At 42.3% G+C, this 14,607-nt stretch overlaps 1 protein-coding gene across 1 annotated transcript in view; it reads left to right on the plus strand.

Moving 5' to 3' along the window:
* Positions 1-14,607, plus strand: part of rogdi (rogdi atypical leucine zipper) — a 40,038-nt gene that overhangs the window by 16,942 nt on the left and 8,489 nt on the right. The window contains exons 3-9 of the mRNA XM_017040705.2: positions 1,006-1,088; positions 9,120-9,174; positions 9,840-9,920; positions 10,175-10,270; positions 10,356-10,454; positions 11,112-11,225; positions 11,305-11,354. Of these exons, the coding sequence (XP_016896194.1) occupies positions 1,006-1,088; positions 9,120-9,174; positions 9,840-9,920; positions 10,175-10,270; positions 10,356-10,454; positions 11,112-11,225; positions 11,305-11,354 (578 nt within the window). The remainder of the gene's footprint in view (positions 1-1,005; positions 1,089-9,119; positions 9,175-9,839; positions 9,921-10,174; positions 10,271-10,355; positions 10,455-11,111; positions 11,226-11,304; positions 11,355-14,607) is intronic.

The raw sequence follows: 14,607 nt of genomic DNA on the forward strand, positions 1-14,607 counted from the left end.
GCTTAAATCCCGATTCAAATGTGAATCGATTTCTTTTGCACACCCCATATATATATATATATATATATATATATATAGTTCAGAAAATAAATATTTGTATATATATACAAAAAATGTAAATATAAATCCTGAATATATATACAGAAAGTCTGAATATATATACAGAAAGTGCGAATATATATACAAAAATCCTGAATATATATACAGAAAGTCTGAATATATATACAGAAAGTGCGAATATATATACAAAAATCCTGAATATATAAACAAAAATATGAAGCGTATTTGACCACACTGTCCGTATCGGTGCGCAGATATGCCTTTTTTTTTTCATGTCCCTTTAGGGGCTCCGTAACAACACATTAACACATTTCATGCTTTGTTTCAATATTTCTTTGATACCTACAACTTTTTAACTTGAAATTAGAGATCTCAAGAATGTCTCACAAAATGTACAATGAACAGGACCCATGGTCTTTTATGGAAAGAAAAACTTTAAGATGGCATACCACCTGGACATCAGGTGACAAAGAATCTTTTCAGGCAGCCTGTGTGACTTATTTTCCTACTGTGGCTTCGGTTGTGTTGCTGCCTTATAGCTTGACAAGCCTTAGGGGAGTAGTCAGTTTAATTGAAAGTGTCACAAAGCAATGAATCTCACCCCAAATTTGAAGCCTTAGCCATGTTGCAAGTTTGTTGCTAGTTTCACATGTAGCACATTGGTGTGAATGAATGTGGGAGGCACACCTTATTGAATCTGTGCTTGACAATGGAACCTAAAGTGGAGTAGTCGAGCGCAGATCCTCTGATTTCAGGAAAGCACACAGTGTGCTTTCAGAGGTTGATAAAAATGAATATAAAATTGTGTATTGTTTGATTCAGATTGCGTACAGAACTGAGACCACTGTAACGAATGGTTCAATACAGATACATGTATTGTTATATATTATATATATAAATATATATAATTAACTAGTTATAATTCTGCTTTACTGTTGTCAACAGGAGGCATCCAGACGTTTCTCAATGCCATGTCCTGGCCTCGAGAGTCAACTCAAGCATGAAAATTTCATCCTTGGCAGTTCAACGTAATACTTGACGCCTCTTGTACATTTTATTCAAGCTAATGCCACTTCAGAAAACGTATTGCCATTAGGTGAAATCCATTTAGTTTTTTTATTCTAATGTCAATAAATGTCAATTTATTACAAATTCAAACCAGATCATATAATGATTCTTAATTTTGCCAGAGTGCCTCTAAATTTGTTTTTGATGAGGACCAACAGTGTCATAAGTCCACAAATATTATATATGTATTATTGCCAAAAATGTTGGCAAGTAAATATGTACATGACACATTTCCAAAAAAGATTAGGAGACTAAGTTAAAAGGGCACCAAAGAAGAGTATAATAATTAGTGACAGCTAAGTCAGTTGTCAATGTTTCATAGTGATAACAATCACCAGACATTACAAATTATATGTGGTTTTACAACACATATTACGTTCTGTGCAAACTCATAGATGCATGCTAACAAACTGTGTTATTAGATTGTTCAAGATAATGTGCTGGTAAACTGGACAATCAATACAAAACAGGAGCAGGATATATTACTTAACTCTCCCATTGTCCTTTGCATTTTGTACACAACTAGCGCCTCACACCGGATTTGCATGTTGTCCCAGAATCAGACTATGAGGAAAAGTTGGCACAAGCGGTGCAGTGCAGGGGGCACACACACAAAAGGCATATTATCAGCCACCGGGTCACCTAGACCCAAAGAACAACGGGAGGGTTAAAAAGAAAGGGGTGCGGTGCTTTTTCTCTTTGTAGGAATGTAAAATTTAAATGGCATCACAAGAGTGCTTTAAGCTGCATTATAGTACATATGTTTGATGAGGGACTTATTTTGTAGCATAAACTGCTTGAAGTTGCAATGTAATGGCAAGGGGCAGTGAAGTCAGTCAAGACAGTCAAGTGAAACCACAACACGATGCCCAACAAAACATTTTGGTAAGTATTGGAATAGAGAATATGTCTGTGTTCCAAACGTGTGATATGACCAGCGCTAAAGATTGCCTGCTTCAGGTCTGTCAGCATAGGTACATTATTTATATATATATATATATATATATAACTCTTCATTAGCAATTAAATATTATTAAGAGTGTCACTTTCATCTATTATCACTTTTTTATTGTCTTTACACAAGGGGCTGAGGGCTGGGAAAACTCAAAATTGGATTTTTGCACTGCTGTCCGTACTCTTCCAGTTGCTCCAGTGTGGCATCCAGGTTTTCCAGATCCCCTTCCTCTGTCTCTACCATGAAAATATGTAATCAAGTTTGCACTGGACTCCAGATAATTTACACAGAATCTGGTCCATCGCAAGAATACTGGAGTCGATGTTATTCAAAATGGCAGTCTGCAGTGTTTGTAGAGGCCATTGTGGACTAATGTGAGCAGCTCTTTAGACTTCTCATCACCATGCATCTAGAGGTAGGCTTGTTTCACACAAATTGTCAATATGTTAGGCCAAAACAGTCAGTAATTAACTGGATTATTGATATATTGAAGGAAAATCCTCTTGAAGCACTTCTTACCAGTGTTGAAAGACACCGTAAGAAGTGCTGTTTTCCCACGCTAGAACACACACACATTTAATTCTCCCCCAAAACTGCCATCCTAACAGCTATTTAGTGTATAACCACAAAAGAATTATACAAGCTCTCTGTGTGGCAGATAGTGGACCCACTGGAAAACAGGGCCATGTCCCTTAATGGGCCCAGGCACCAGCATGGTACTCTTGTCTCAAGGGGTCTTCTGGAACTACACGTTGCCTTGCTTTTTCCTTGGAGGACTTTTGATTATGTAAATGTAGAGACTCAAGGAGCGACAATGAATACTATATTTATTGATTTTGCTGTTATTACTATTGCCATCACTACGTTTTCTCTTTGTTACTATAGCATAGTTGTTGCATTGTGCATTCAAAATACCAAAATAATTCTCTCTACACAGTATGTACTATTTTTGTATTCCATTGCAGTTCCATGTATGTATATACTCTATACTGTAACTGTCCTATGTAACTCCTATGGAGTCCTGTTCTAAGATTCTCTGTATTCAGTTTAATGGTTCCCTAGTTTGGCTTGAAGATAACTCTTTGCTTCCGGTGCTCATACACACATACACAGGTGCTGATGGGAATTTCATTGATTCCGCCCTAGTCATCCACGCAGGAATTCTACCTGGGCCACTGGCCTCAGACTGTGGTTGCTCTAAATTGCAGCAAACTTTCTTCCATCTAACATCGCAACAAAGAGTTAACTCTTATGTTCTCTAGAAACCATAGTGAGAGAATTCAATTTCTGGTAATGTCGTCTCCCCAGGCCTTTCTTATTTTAGGTCATTTGTGGTTGCAGATTCACAACCCCCAAGTTGACTGGGTCAGGAGCTCATTTGTTGAAAGATACATTTTGGGGATGCACAGGGACACATCTTAAGTGATGTGCATGAGATCCTTGGGCTTTTTGGTTCTTACAACATCAGACAACATCAGCATCTTTGGTGACCCAGCCAGGGTTGATCAGACCCTGGCTTGTGTCCCAGCAGCACTGGCCCACAGATCACCCCTCCTAGTCTTGAGCCACCTGGACTTTCTCTGCAGTCTTTATGGTTGCTCTACTTTTTGCAGCTAAGCAGAGTGTAAACTAGTTTGCTAGGACTAGTTTGCGTTTGTCCCTGTCATGTACCCTCTCATACTGAGGCACTTAATCCTGCACGCACCGTTACCACTGTGCCTATCCACGCCTTGTACTTCAGCCGGGGTTCTGCTACCTCCAGGCCCCCTTTGGCTCTCTCACTTCCTGCCTATTTGCACCATAATGCCTGCTGTTGCCACCTTTGAGTCCTTGTATCCAGACCCCATCTGCTTGCCTCCATTATCTGCTACAGTTCCTCTACGCCAAATCACACACAAGATCTTCCAGGAGATTCTGAGGAGCTTTGGGCAGCACTTATACACTTTATATGGTACTCCGCTTGGTCCTGTAGCTGATTTGGCTCTGGCCACAGCAACTACCTCCTGGGCATCCGGGTGGGCTCAAAGATGTTGAAAGGGGCAGTGGGGGATGGTGTGTCGAACAGGGCTCTGAGAGGCCCTAGCTCTTGCTCTCTGTCAATGTAGCTCAGGTTGTTGTGCAGGAAATGGTCTACTTCTACCTTAGAGCAAACTAGTGGGTCGCTGCATTTCTGCCCCAATAGCTGCTGGATTGGATCAGCTATGAATGCAGTTTGCTTCCTTGGCTCTCTCTGCTATGCCATTAAGCTCTGTGCAGCGTCAGCAGTATTTTCCTGATGATGTTCCGGAACTCAGCCAGTTGTGGTCTCTCGTCTGCAGTGGATTCTCTCAGTCTTCGGTTAATGGTGTAGTTTGGACTTGCCCTCTTCCACGCCAAACCTCTTTGCTCCAAAAGTGACAATCGAATCAACAGTGAAGGAGGCTTCACTGTTGATTCGATGACTCTGGCTGCGGCCTCATCAGATTGTTGCCACACCAGTGCTGGCTGGTGGAATGCCACTTGATACAAGGAACCTGCCATGTTTTCAGTACTAAGCTGCAGTGCTAATTGCCATGCCCTTTGCCTCCAGTCTGCTCTCTCTCCCACCACGGTTCCTGTATTGGCTTATGAGGAGTGGCAGAATTGGCTGGAGGGAACAAAGCATTCTTTTTTCATCTGGACAGATCGCAAGAACCTTGCCTATGTGTGAATAAATGACATGTAAAAGTCATGCATAAAGGCTAAAATGTTTTCATCATTTTCTACACCATCTATTACCATCTATTTTACCATCTACTATTGGTAAAATGTGGATATTGCAGGGAAAAGGCAGATAATGAAGTATAATGATAATATAAATATCCAGGCAGGATTAAAAAGCTGAAGAGACTGCATCTGGCCCCTGGGCCTAAGTTTGCCCATGCCTGGGCTAGATGGCGCTCTTTCTCGATAGATTCAGACTCTCCTTAACCTATTGCCCTGGTTCCCAGAATACCAAGCCAGACGTGCTCTCGCGGAGCAAGATGAGGAGGACAAGGTAACAGAATGTGCAACTAACATTCTACATTCAACATTGGCCCTCTATCTCCGAGGTCACCAGGGCATTTGTATCCTGTACGACCTGTGCCCACAGTAAATCAACACATTGCCCTGGACTTTGTCAAAGACTTGCCCCTGTTCTTCAATAATACCTGTATTCTCACTATGGTTGACCATTTCTCTAAGGCTTTCCACTTTCACAGGCTGTTTGTCTCCCTAAGCTCCTTTCAGGCCACAGAGACTGTGGACCTCCTGGTACTACATGTGGTTAGTCTCCTTGGGATTCCACGAGACGTTGTCTCAGACAGTGGTCCACAGTTCTCCTTTCAGGTGTGGAGGGCTTTTTGTCTGTTGTTCAGCACCTCCGCCAGCCTTTCATCTGGGTATTATCCCTAATCAATCGTTAAGCAGAGAGGACATTGCCGATTCAGTGCCAGTTCATTTTCCACCCATCCCGTGGTAACTTTGGCATGATCATCACAATTTCATGAGGCTTTGTTTTGGTGACTGTGATCTCTGGATGAAAAGTCTAAAGAGCTGCAGATGTCAGTTCACAAAGGGCTCTAAAGACACTGCAGACTGACTTATGAAATAGCATTGGCATTAAAATTTTTGTTCATGAACCGAATTGTTCAAAAAGGGAGGTGTTCAACGACCGAGGTTCCACTGTATATTGTTACAACAGAATGTCACATTAGGTGTAAATCTGTTTCTGTTTTAGTAAGATTGTCTATTTTTGATTTGCTCTATGAAAAACATTGACTTAAAAAGAGGAAATAAATTAAGCAAGCTTCAAACATAGTGTGTTTTCTGGTGCTATGATAAATTGAATAAGAAAATTTAAAATGGAGAATAGTCATGGACTCTATATAAAGAAAATCATAAAATGTTTTTTATTAGGCAAAAAAATATTTTCAAGATAAATGAATGAATACTAAAACTACCAGAGATTATGTTGCTGCATGAACGGAAATAATGGTGATTTTATCCCCAAAAGAACGAGATTTCAGCTGTAAAAGTTATTATTTAGTTATATGTATTTTTCTTTTTTAAATGAACAGATCACTGCACTGACTGGAACTGTACGAAGTGTCTGCTGTAACTCAGGGAACTGTTAAATCCAGCAGGACCACCTGCCTTGTTGTCCTTGACAGCAGCACAATGCCAGGCCTTAGCATGGTCGCTGTGGTCTTTTTCTGGGAATTTAAGCTATTACCCAAGGTCTACCTTAAACTGTCAGTCCTGTTGCCAAAAGGCCTCCTGGTATGGTTGGTTTATGTGGTGGTTTGGCTTCGCTCAGTCTTGAAAAATGCAATGGATATATTTGATTGTTTTTGCTGCCTGCTGTCAATAATACCTTAGTTGATGACTTCTGCTAATGCCTTTAGCATCTAGTCATGGCACCAGCGGCTTTTGGGCAGCAGCTTAGGATGTACTCCATGGGGTGAGCTGGCCAGGACATCATACACAGACTGGATAAAGAGCCTTATACGTTATGGCTCTGCCTTCCATAGATTTGCCCAAGAGATCTTCGAATCTATTGTCTGGACATTATTAAAGCAGGATTTTGGGAAGATGCCTCTGCTTTGCATTGTGAAATACTCAAGACTCCCCCTAGTTGATCGCTTTCTCTGTCCTCCATTTCCTGCCAGTACACACCTCAGTGCCCACTGAGGAGACCTTGGTGTCACCATAGTCTCTATACAGCAGCCCTTCTACTGCTCAGGTGACCATGAACTCTGTCAGACTACAGAAGAGGAGCTGCAGTTTGTTCTTAATCTTGTATAAGGCAATATTGCTTATACTTTAAGATAGGCCCAACCACCTGTACAGTTAATAGCCGGTCTTCCTCTCTAGGCCCTCAACAGTGGTCAGTGGCACATATAATACACCAACAAAGGCCAGATGAGTTGTTGCAAGATGCCATGGCAAATCCAAGCTGTTTTACATGCCTGGCAGCCCTGACATTCCCACTGAAGTGAGCCAGGTTCTCAGTTCACAGTTGGTTGAATTGAGTGCTACAGTGTCCCTCAGAGTGCAGTCAAAGATCTTGACAAAGGTCCTATTATTTATTTATTTATTTATGGTCTGTATTGTCATTGTACCACGGGGATACAAAGAAACTGAGCCTCTGCTTTTAACCCATCACAAGGTGAGCAGTGGGCAGCTTTAAGCGTCCGGGTATTAGGCTTTTCCCTGACAGATGGTATCTGGACTGCTCTTGTGGAGAACTAGTACTTGTCTTTGATCTTCCCCTTCTTCAGAAGTAGACCATTCGCTATTAGCTCAACTGATGCCATGTTCAAGGCCTTGAAGAATCCATCTGTAACCGATGTTGTGGTCACTATCAGAAAGGGCGGTGTCACACCCCCCTGTCTGATTCAGTCAGTAGGCCTCTGCACACTTCAAGGCAAGCAAAATCACAGAGACAGTGCATCCAGTAATTATGCCTCTTTTTCCATACAGGTGTATGTAATGCAACGGGCAACAACGTTAAAAAATACCTTGCCCTTGCCCACTTAGTAGCAAGATGATTCTGAACTGCTTGATTTTAACTATAACTGTAATCCCTGGCGCACCTCTGAAGCTTCAGGCATCATTAGTAAAGGCCATTTAGCATGGGCAAATGCAAGGTGTAGGTCAGGGGTGTCAAACTCAAAATCACAGTGGGCTGAAATTAAAAACTGGGACAAAGTCGCGGGCCAAACTTAATATTTACTGTTTTCCCCAGATATGGAATGTAGAATTTGTTTTTTTTCATATGGAAACTTTATCTGTAGGTTTTCGAGTCCTTTTTAATGTAAATCATTTCGTTACAGGCCAACAACAACAAAAACAAACAAACAAAAGAATGTACAATAACATAGCGTATACACCGCTAATACTACAAATCCTGCCAGGATATAGGGGCTATATACTGGTGGGCCAACTCTAGTACACATTTGATACGATCTCATGGGCCAACTATAATTACACTGTGTGCCAGATTTGGCCCCCGGGCCTGAGTTTGACACGTATGGTGTACAGTGCTTGTTTGCATAATTATTCACCCCCTTCAAGTCAGTATTTAGTAGATGCACCTTTGGCTGCAATCACAGCACTGAGTCTGTGTGGATGAGTCTCAATCAATCTTGTACATATGCACACTGCACCGCATCTCCAGTGGGGATGCAGGTGAAAGATGACGTGACCTTTTAAGATACCATAGTTTCTTCAGCCTCCAGTTTGAGGAGAGAGGATGGTAACAAGGTATTTAGCCACGTCGTATGTAACTGAGTTTATGCTGCTTACAATGTGTCTTAGGTGGCCCCCTTCTTTGTGTATTTTTGGCAGCCCGTAGATGCAGGAAACAGCATCCCCTGGGTAAAGTTTAAAAGACAGAGCTGGTCAATAACCCTTCCCCAGCGTCTGTAGGCATTTGACCACTTTTATTTTGTATCTATTAGTGGGGTCTCGTCTGAAGAACTCTTAAGTTGTTGTGTCACTGAGGAAGCTGCTTTGGGGTTATTGCAAAGTTTAGTCCTTTGGCAAGGAATTTCGACTCAGCTAGAGTGAGCTCTCGGTCTGAAAGATTTTTGATTGTAGGACATCGATCGTGAAATGAAACTGCCTCACTTTCTCATTGAGGAGTTGGCTTTGTGCCCTGTTGAGGATGCTTTCCGCTTTGCCTTTCATATTGGAAGAGAGCCATAAGCTCTTAGGAAAGATCCTAGTCTGTCTGCTATTCTGTTGTATTCTATTACCACTATTAAATTAGTGGATTTTGACGAAGAGTCTGCAGCTTCGATAATTGTTACATATGTTGAAGTAATCCTTGTTCAATAAGATTCAAACAGTTAATCTTTATCCATGTTATTACTTTCAGAGCTTTTTATTGTATTGTCATAAAGAAGAACCCTGGCTAACATGTACATATACACACAATGTTTTCTTCCACAAGGTAGGGTCTACAAAATATACTGTTTCTCATGTTTGTTTGTGCATTTCTAATCACAAGTTCAAATGTAATGTGTTTCAGCATGGACCAAGTAAAGGGGGTGCTGACACTGCAGGGAGATGCTCTGACACAGGCTGTGAGTATGACCTAGATTTAAAGTCTTTATTTACTAGACAGGTATTTCATACATAATGAGTAGGGGTGTAATGGTCCACACAAGTCATAGTTCGGTACGTACCCCAGTATGGGGGTCATGGTTTGGTACATTTTCGGTATGGGTTCAGAACAATGGGATAAAAGCAACAAAAACTTACACATGTATAAGACTACCTTTTTTTTTTTTTTACCTTTTTTTTTTATATTTTATACAGACATTAACTGACCCCAAAACTAAAAACCTGTTATAAAAGTAAAAAAAAAAAATAGAATAAAACTAAAAAATGCATTAGGAGGGTTCTTGTACCATTCATTCATTTTGTTCATACACAGGAAAAGAAAAAAACGTTGTTTTTCATACAGTATATATTAACTATAGCTCCTCAACACATTATAACCCTTGCTTCTCAGAAGTCAGGTATTTTATAGTAAGGGGGGTCCTCGCCTTATGTCGGGGTTCAGTTCAGCAACTTGAATTCTGATTCTTCATCAAAGAGGACACTTTTTTTTTTTGTTAATAGGCCACTCACTCAAACTTATTCGCCGTGTGACTACGTGCACCAAACCATGATACCCGTACCAAGACACCACGGGATGAATATGAGGGATATTATGTCTAATAACCATGGTTTGCATTTTTACCAGGACATAAACCTCAAGCTTGCAAAAAGCAGCCAAGTGCTACACTTTCAGTTTAGAGACGACAAGCAGTGGAAACTGCAGCAGGTTAGTATATATACATAATAAAGCATATAACACACTAAAACATTTTTTTCTTGTCTTTTTGTTTTTAAAATAATTTAGTCTGTGGAATTTTCAATGTCAAAGTTCCATTATTTGGTCAAAGCAGTGCATAGAAAAGATCAAGCAACACTGATCAAAATTTTGAAGGCATTGGTGTATGACTTATCCACAGCTCACCTGTACTATAGTAATGTCTGAAAACAAACTGTCTTACTAAATATCTGTCTCAACTCCAGATTCAAGATGCCTGGAATCATGTTAGCCAAGCTATTCAAATGCTTAACAGTCGTGATGAGACCTACAACTTCAAAACAGGGGCTGAGGTTATCAAGGTTGGTCTCACATCAGAGCATAATGATATCATTCATTCCATTCAGTGTCATTTACACTAATTTGCTGCATTTAATGGTACTGCAGTTGGTGGATGCAGTGATGCTCCAGCTGACACGTGCAAGAGGTCGCCTTACCACTCCAGCTTCCATGACACTCACCGAGCTGGGAACAAGTGGTCTGATGGTATTACGCACTCATTACACACACTGGGGACTATCTCTATGTCCTCGTGCTCTACACCCACTGGCAACTCTATTTCTAACATTGTTTTTCATATATATTAACTATAGCTCCTCAACACATTATAACCCTTGCTTCTCAGAAGTCCGGTATTTTATAGTAAGGGGGGTCCTCGCCTCACGTCGGGGTTCAGTTCAGCAACTTGAATTCTGATTCTTCATCAACCATTTCACATGAATAATTTTGCATTACAGAGCAGTCTGTAACAAAACAGATTGGCTCTATATATTAAAGAAAACTTTGCATATCATTTTAATCAGTGCTCAAATTATTGAATGCTCTCAGTTTATCATTAGAAAAGAATTCATTATTCATCCCATATGCGGAAAATTCTTGTGTTAACAGCAGATCTGCTGCAACAGGCTGCCCCCTGCAAGTGCCAAACATGTTGTAGCTCTGGGAATCGAACCCAGGATTCTCTCTGCTCTTTGGTTCTAAGGCAGACGTGCTAATTGCTACATTATGGAACTAACTAATAGAGACAATGCAGATTTTTTTTATGCTGCCATAAGAAGACATTCCCAGGTTTCAGAAACAGAGATAGATTCATGTACTATTTTAACACTATTGTGTTTTTGTCTTTCTGTTTTTTTTCTGCAGCAAATGTTCACTCCTCCCATGCCAGGAGACATAATGGTGAACTTTTATATCAATTTAAGTAAACTGTGTCTGACTGTCTACCAGCTTCATGTGTTGCCTCCCAACACTAACAAGGTTTGTCTGTGAGCAACAGATCATGCTAAACAGTTTATCCATTTTAATGTTTATGTAATGCTTTATCTCTATTTAACAGAATTTTAAACCGGCTGGAAGTTCAGTGTTGCACAACCCTGGTGTAATGTTGTAAGTTAATGTTTTGCTTTCTTTCGTACAAATACATACTTTGTTATCTATATGCAAATATGGTAACCTCAATTTCAATAAGGTTGGGACATTATGTAAAACTTATGTGAAACATTTTTTCACACGCTTTGAAGCCTGTGTGTTATACCAGTAGTGTATGTCTGTCTGTGAATGGCTATGTGTGTATATGTGCATGGGGTGCGCTTGAGAGAGAGAACGGTAGCGAAAGTTGAGAGCAGTTTGAGACCTCATGTTGAAACGTGAATTGCTTATACAGAAGCTGTTAAAACGCAACCGAATCCTGCAGAGACTCTGCAGGAACACCTACCTATCTCACAGGCACTCTCCTTGGAGCCATGACATGCAAAACACTGTCAGGGGCCAGATTTCTTGTCATCCATATGACATGTAGGTTTACATGTTCTAGGTGCCAACCGTACCCAGCAGGTGATGGAGCACCTATATTTTGTTTGATACAGGACCTCATGACTGCAGCCTGATAATTTGCCGTTTTGCAGTGCTAATGGAGGGCATCACTTGTAGTTGGATTAGACAATTCTGGAAAGACCGATGATGCCATAAAGAAAGCCTTGTACCTAGCCTCATTGACATTTTCAGCAGCTGGCTGATCATACAGGTGGCAATGGCATACATACTGTATTTGCAAAGTAGTGCAAATAGTGGTGAGTCGTCCAAGTGAAATTTTACACCCAGATTTTTAAAAGGTTAAGTGCACCTTAAGGTACTCTTCTTGCTCATATGCCACAGAAAATGTCTTTCTTTTGCCTTTACCATAAAACATGTATGTATGTATGCCATACAAGGCTAAACACAACTGGTTCCAAGAGCTGATGACACCTTGGTAATGTCAATGATGCGTGTCCGGTTACACCCTTGTGTCACATTATTAATGATCATACTGCAAGTCTTCAACAGCATGAACAGGGCTGTGGGGGGGATCAGTGAGAGCCTTTTTGTCTGTTGACAAGGCTAATAGCAAATGGGAAGAAGCTGTTTTTTGTGGCGAGAGGTTTTGGTCCAGAGGGACCCCAATTTCCTGCCAGAGGGGAGCTCCTCAGCTTTTGACCGGGGTGAGAGCGGTTGGTTGCAATCTTTTTAGCTCGCTTTAGGGTGTACAGGTCCTGTAGCGACGGTAGGTTGCAGCCAATTACCTTCTCGGCAGAGCGGACAATACGCTGCAGTCTGCGCAGATCCTTTGCAGTGACAGCAGCGTACCAGACGGAGATGGAGGAGGTGAGGATAGACTCGATGATGGGGGTGTAGAAGTTCCCCATCGTTGACTTTGCCCGATTGAACTGTTTCAGCTGCCTCAGGAAGTACATCCTCTGTTGGGCTCTTTTGATCAGGGAGCTGATGTTTAGCACCCATTTAAGGTCCTGGGTGATGATGGTTCCCAGGAAGCGGAAGTGTTCCACAGTATCCACAGGAGAATCACCCAAGGTAATGGGCCAGATGGGCTGGGCAGGTCCTGAAGTCCACTGTCATCTCCACTGTTTTTAGGGCATTGAGCTGTAAGTTGTTAAGTCTACACCAGGTCACCAGGCGGTCAATCTCCCATCTGTACGCTGACTCATCTCCATCAGAGATGAGTCCGATGAGGGTGGTGTCATCTGCAAACTTCAGGAGCTTGCGGAGAGCCAGTGCTGATGGTCCTGGAGTCTGAGGTGTGCTTCCCCATCCTCACGTGCCGACTCCTGTCAGTCAGGAAGTCAGTGTTCCACCTACAGGTGGAGTCAGGTACACTGAGCTGGAGCAGTTTACTCTGTAGGATAGCTGGGAGGATGGTGTTGAAGGCTGAGTTAAAATCCACAAACAGGATCCTGGCGTAGCTCCCTGTGGGGTCTAGATGCTGCAGGATGAAGTGGAGGGCTAAGTTGACCGCATCGTCTACAAACCTGTTGGCTCTGTAGGCAAACTGCAGGGGGTCCAGGAGTGGATCAGTGATGGCTTTCAGGTGTGTCAGGACAAGGCGTTCAAATGACTTCATGACCACAGAGGTTAGGAGGGTTTTTGCTTTTTAGGGACAGGGATGATGGTGGAGTATTTGAAGCAAGATGGCACTTAGCATATCTCCAGTGAGGTGTTGAAAATGTCCGGCTGCTTTGCTGGGGTTTTGTTTTTTTTAAAGCCTATTCACGTCTTGCTCTTTGATAGCAAGAGTCGGTCCAGTGGTGGAGGTGAGGGGGGAAGCTAGGGGAGCTGAATAAGGTGTCGGAGTTCCTGCAGTGGGTGGGGTGGGCGTGGCTGTGCAGGGGAAAGTTGTCCCATTGTCTTTCAAATTGACAGTAGTGGTCGTTCAGCTCATTTGCAAGGCGCATGTTGTTAATGGGGGGGGGGGGGGGGGGTGTGTGTTTTACCTGTATTTTGACTCTTTGTAACTATTTTTGTCTCCACTCCTGAACGCCTCTTTCTTGAGCCTCCTAAGCCGTCTGAGTTTTGCTGTGAACCAGGGTTTGTTGTTGTTGTTGCTCACCCTAGTTTGTGATGGTATACAGCTGTCCTCACAGAAGCTGATGTAGGAGGTCACAGCCTTTGTGTACTCTTCCAGGCTGTTGGTAGACGTCCTGAACACATCCCAGTCAGTACAATCAAAGCACACCTGAAGTTCCTCAATGGCTCCACTGGACCAATGCTTTGATGTCCTCAGTACGGGCTTGCACCGTTTCAGTTTCTGCCTGTAGGAAGAAATCAGATGGACCATGGTGTGGTCCGAGTGACCCAGTACAGCCCGAGAAACAGCTTGATAGGCATTTTGAATTGTGGTGTAACAGTGATCCAGTGTGTTCCCCTCCCTAGTTGGGCACTAAACTGTGTGTACTCTGGAAGCTTGTGGCTGAGATGTCCTTTGTTAAAGTCCCCGAGGACAAGTACGGGCTTGCACCGTTTCAGTTTCTGCCTGTAGGAAGAAATCAGATGGACCATGGTGTGGTCCGAATGGCCCAGTGCCGGTCTGCAGCGGCATGTAAACACCGACCAGAATGAATGAAGCGAACTCACGGGGAGAATAGAAGGGTTTACACTTGATGATAAAAGTTTCCAATTCAAGGGAGCAGAACTGTAGGATCACTGTTACATCGCTACACCAGCCACAGTTTACATAAAAACAGATACCCCCACCTTTATGCTTGCCGGAGAGTTCCATGTTGCGGTCCGCTCTGAACAGTTGGAACCCAGCCAGCTCAAGCACAGGATCTGGTGTCGATCCACACAGCCATGTCTCCGTGAAGCACAG

This window comes from Cynoglossus semilaevis, chromosome 17 (genome assembly GCF_000523025.1).
Source record: "Cynoglossus semilaevis isolate Cse_v1.0 chromosome 17, Cse_v1.0, whole genome shotgun sequence".
NCBI lineage: Eukaryota > Metazoa > Chordata > Actinopteri > Pleuronectiformes > Cynoglossidae > Cynoglossus > Cynoglossus semilaevis.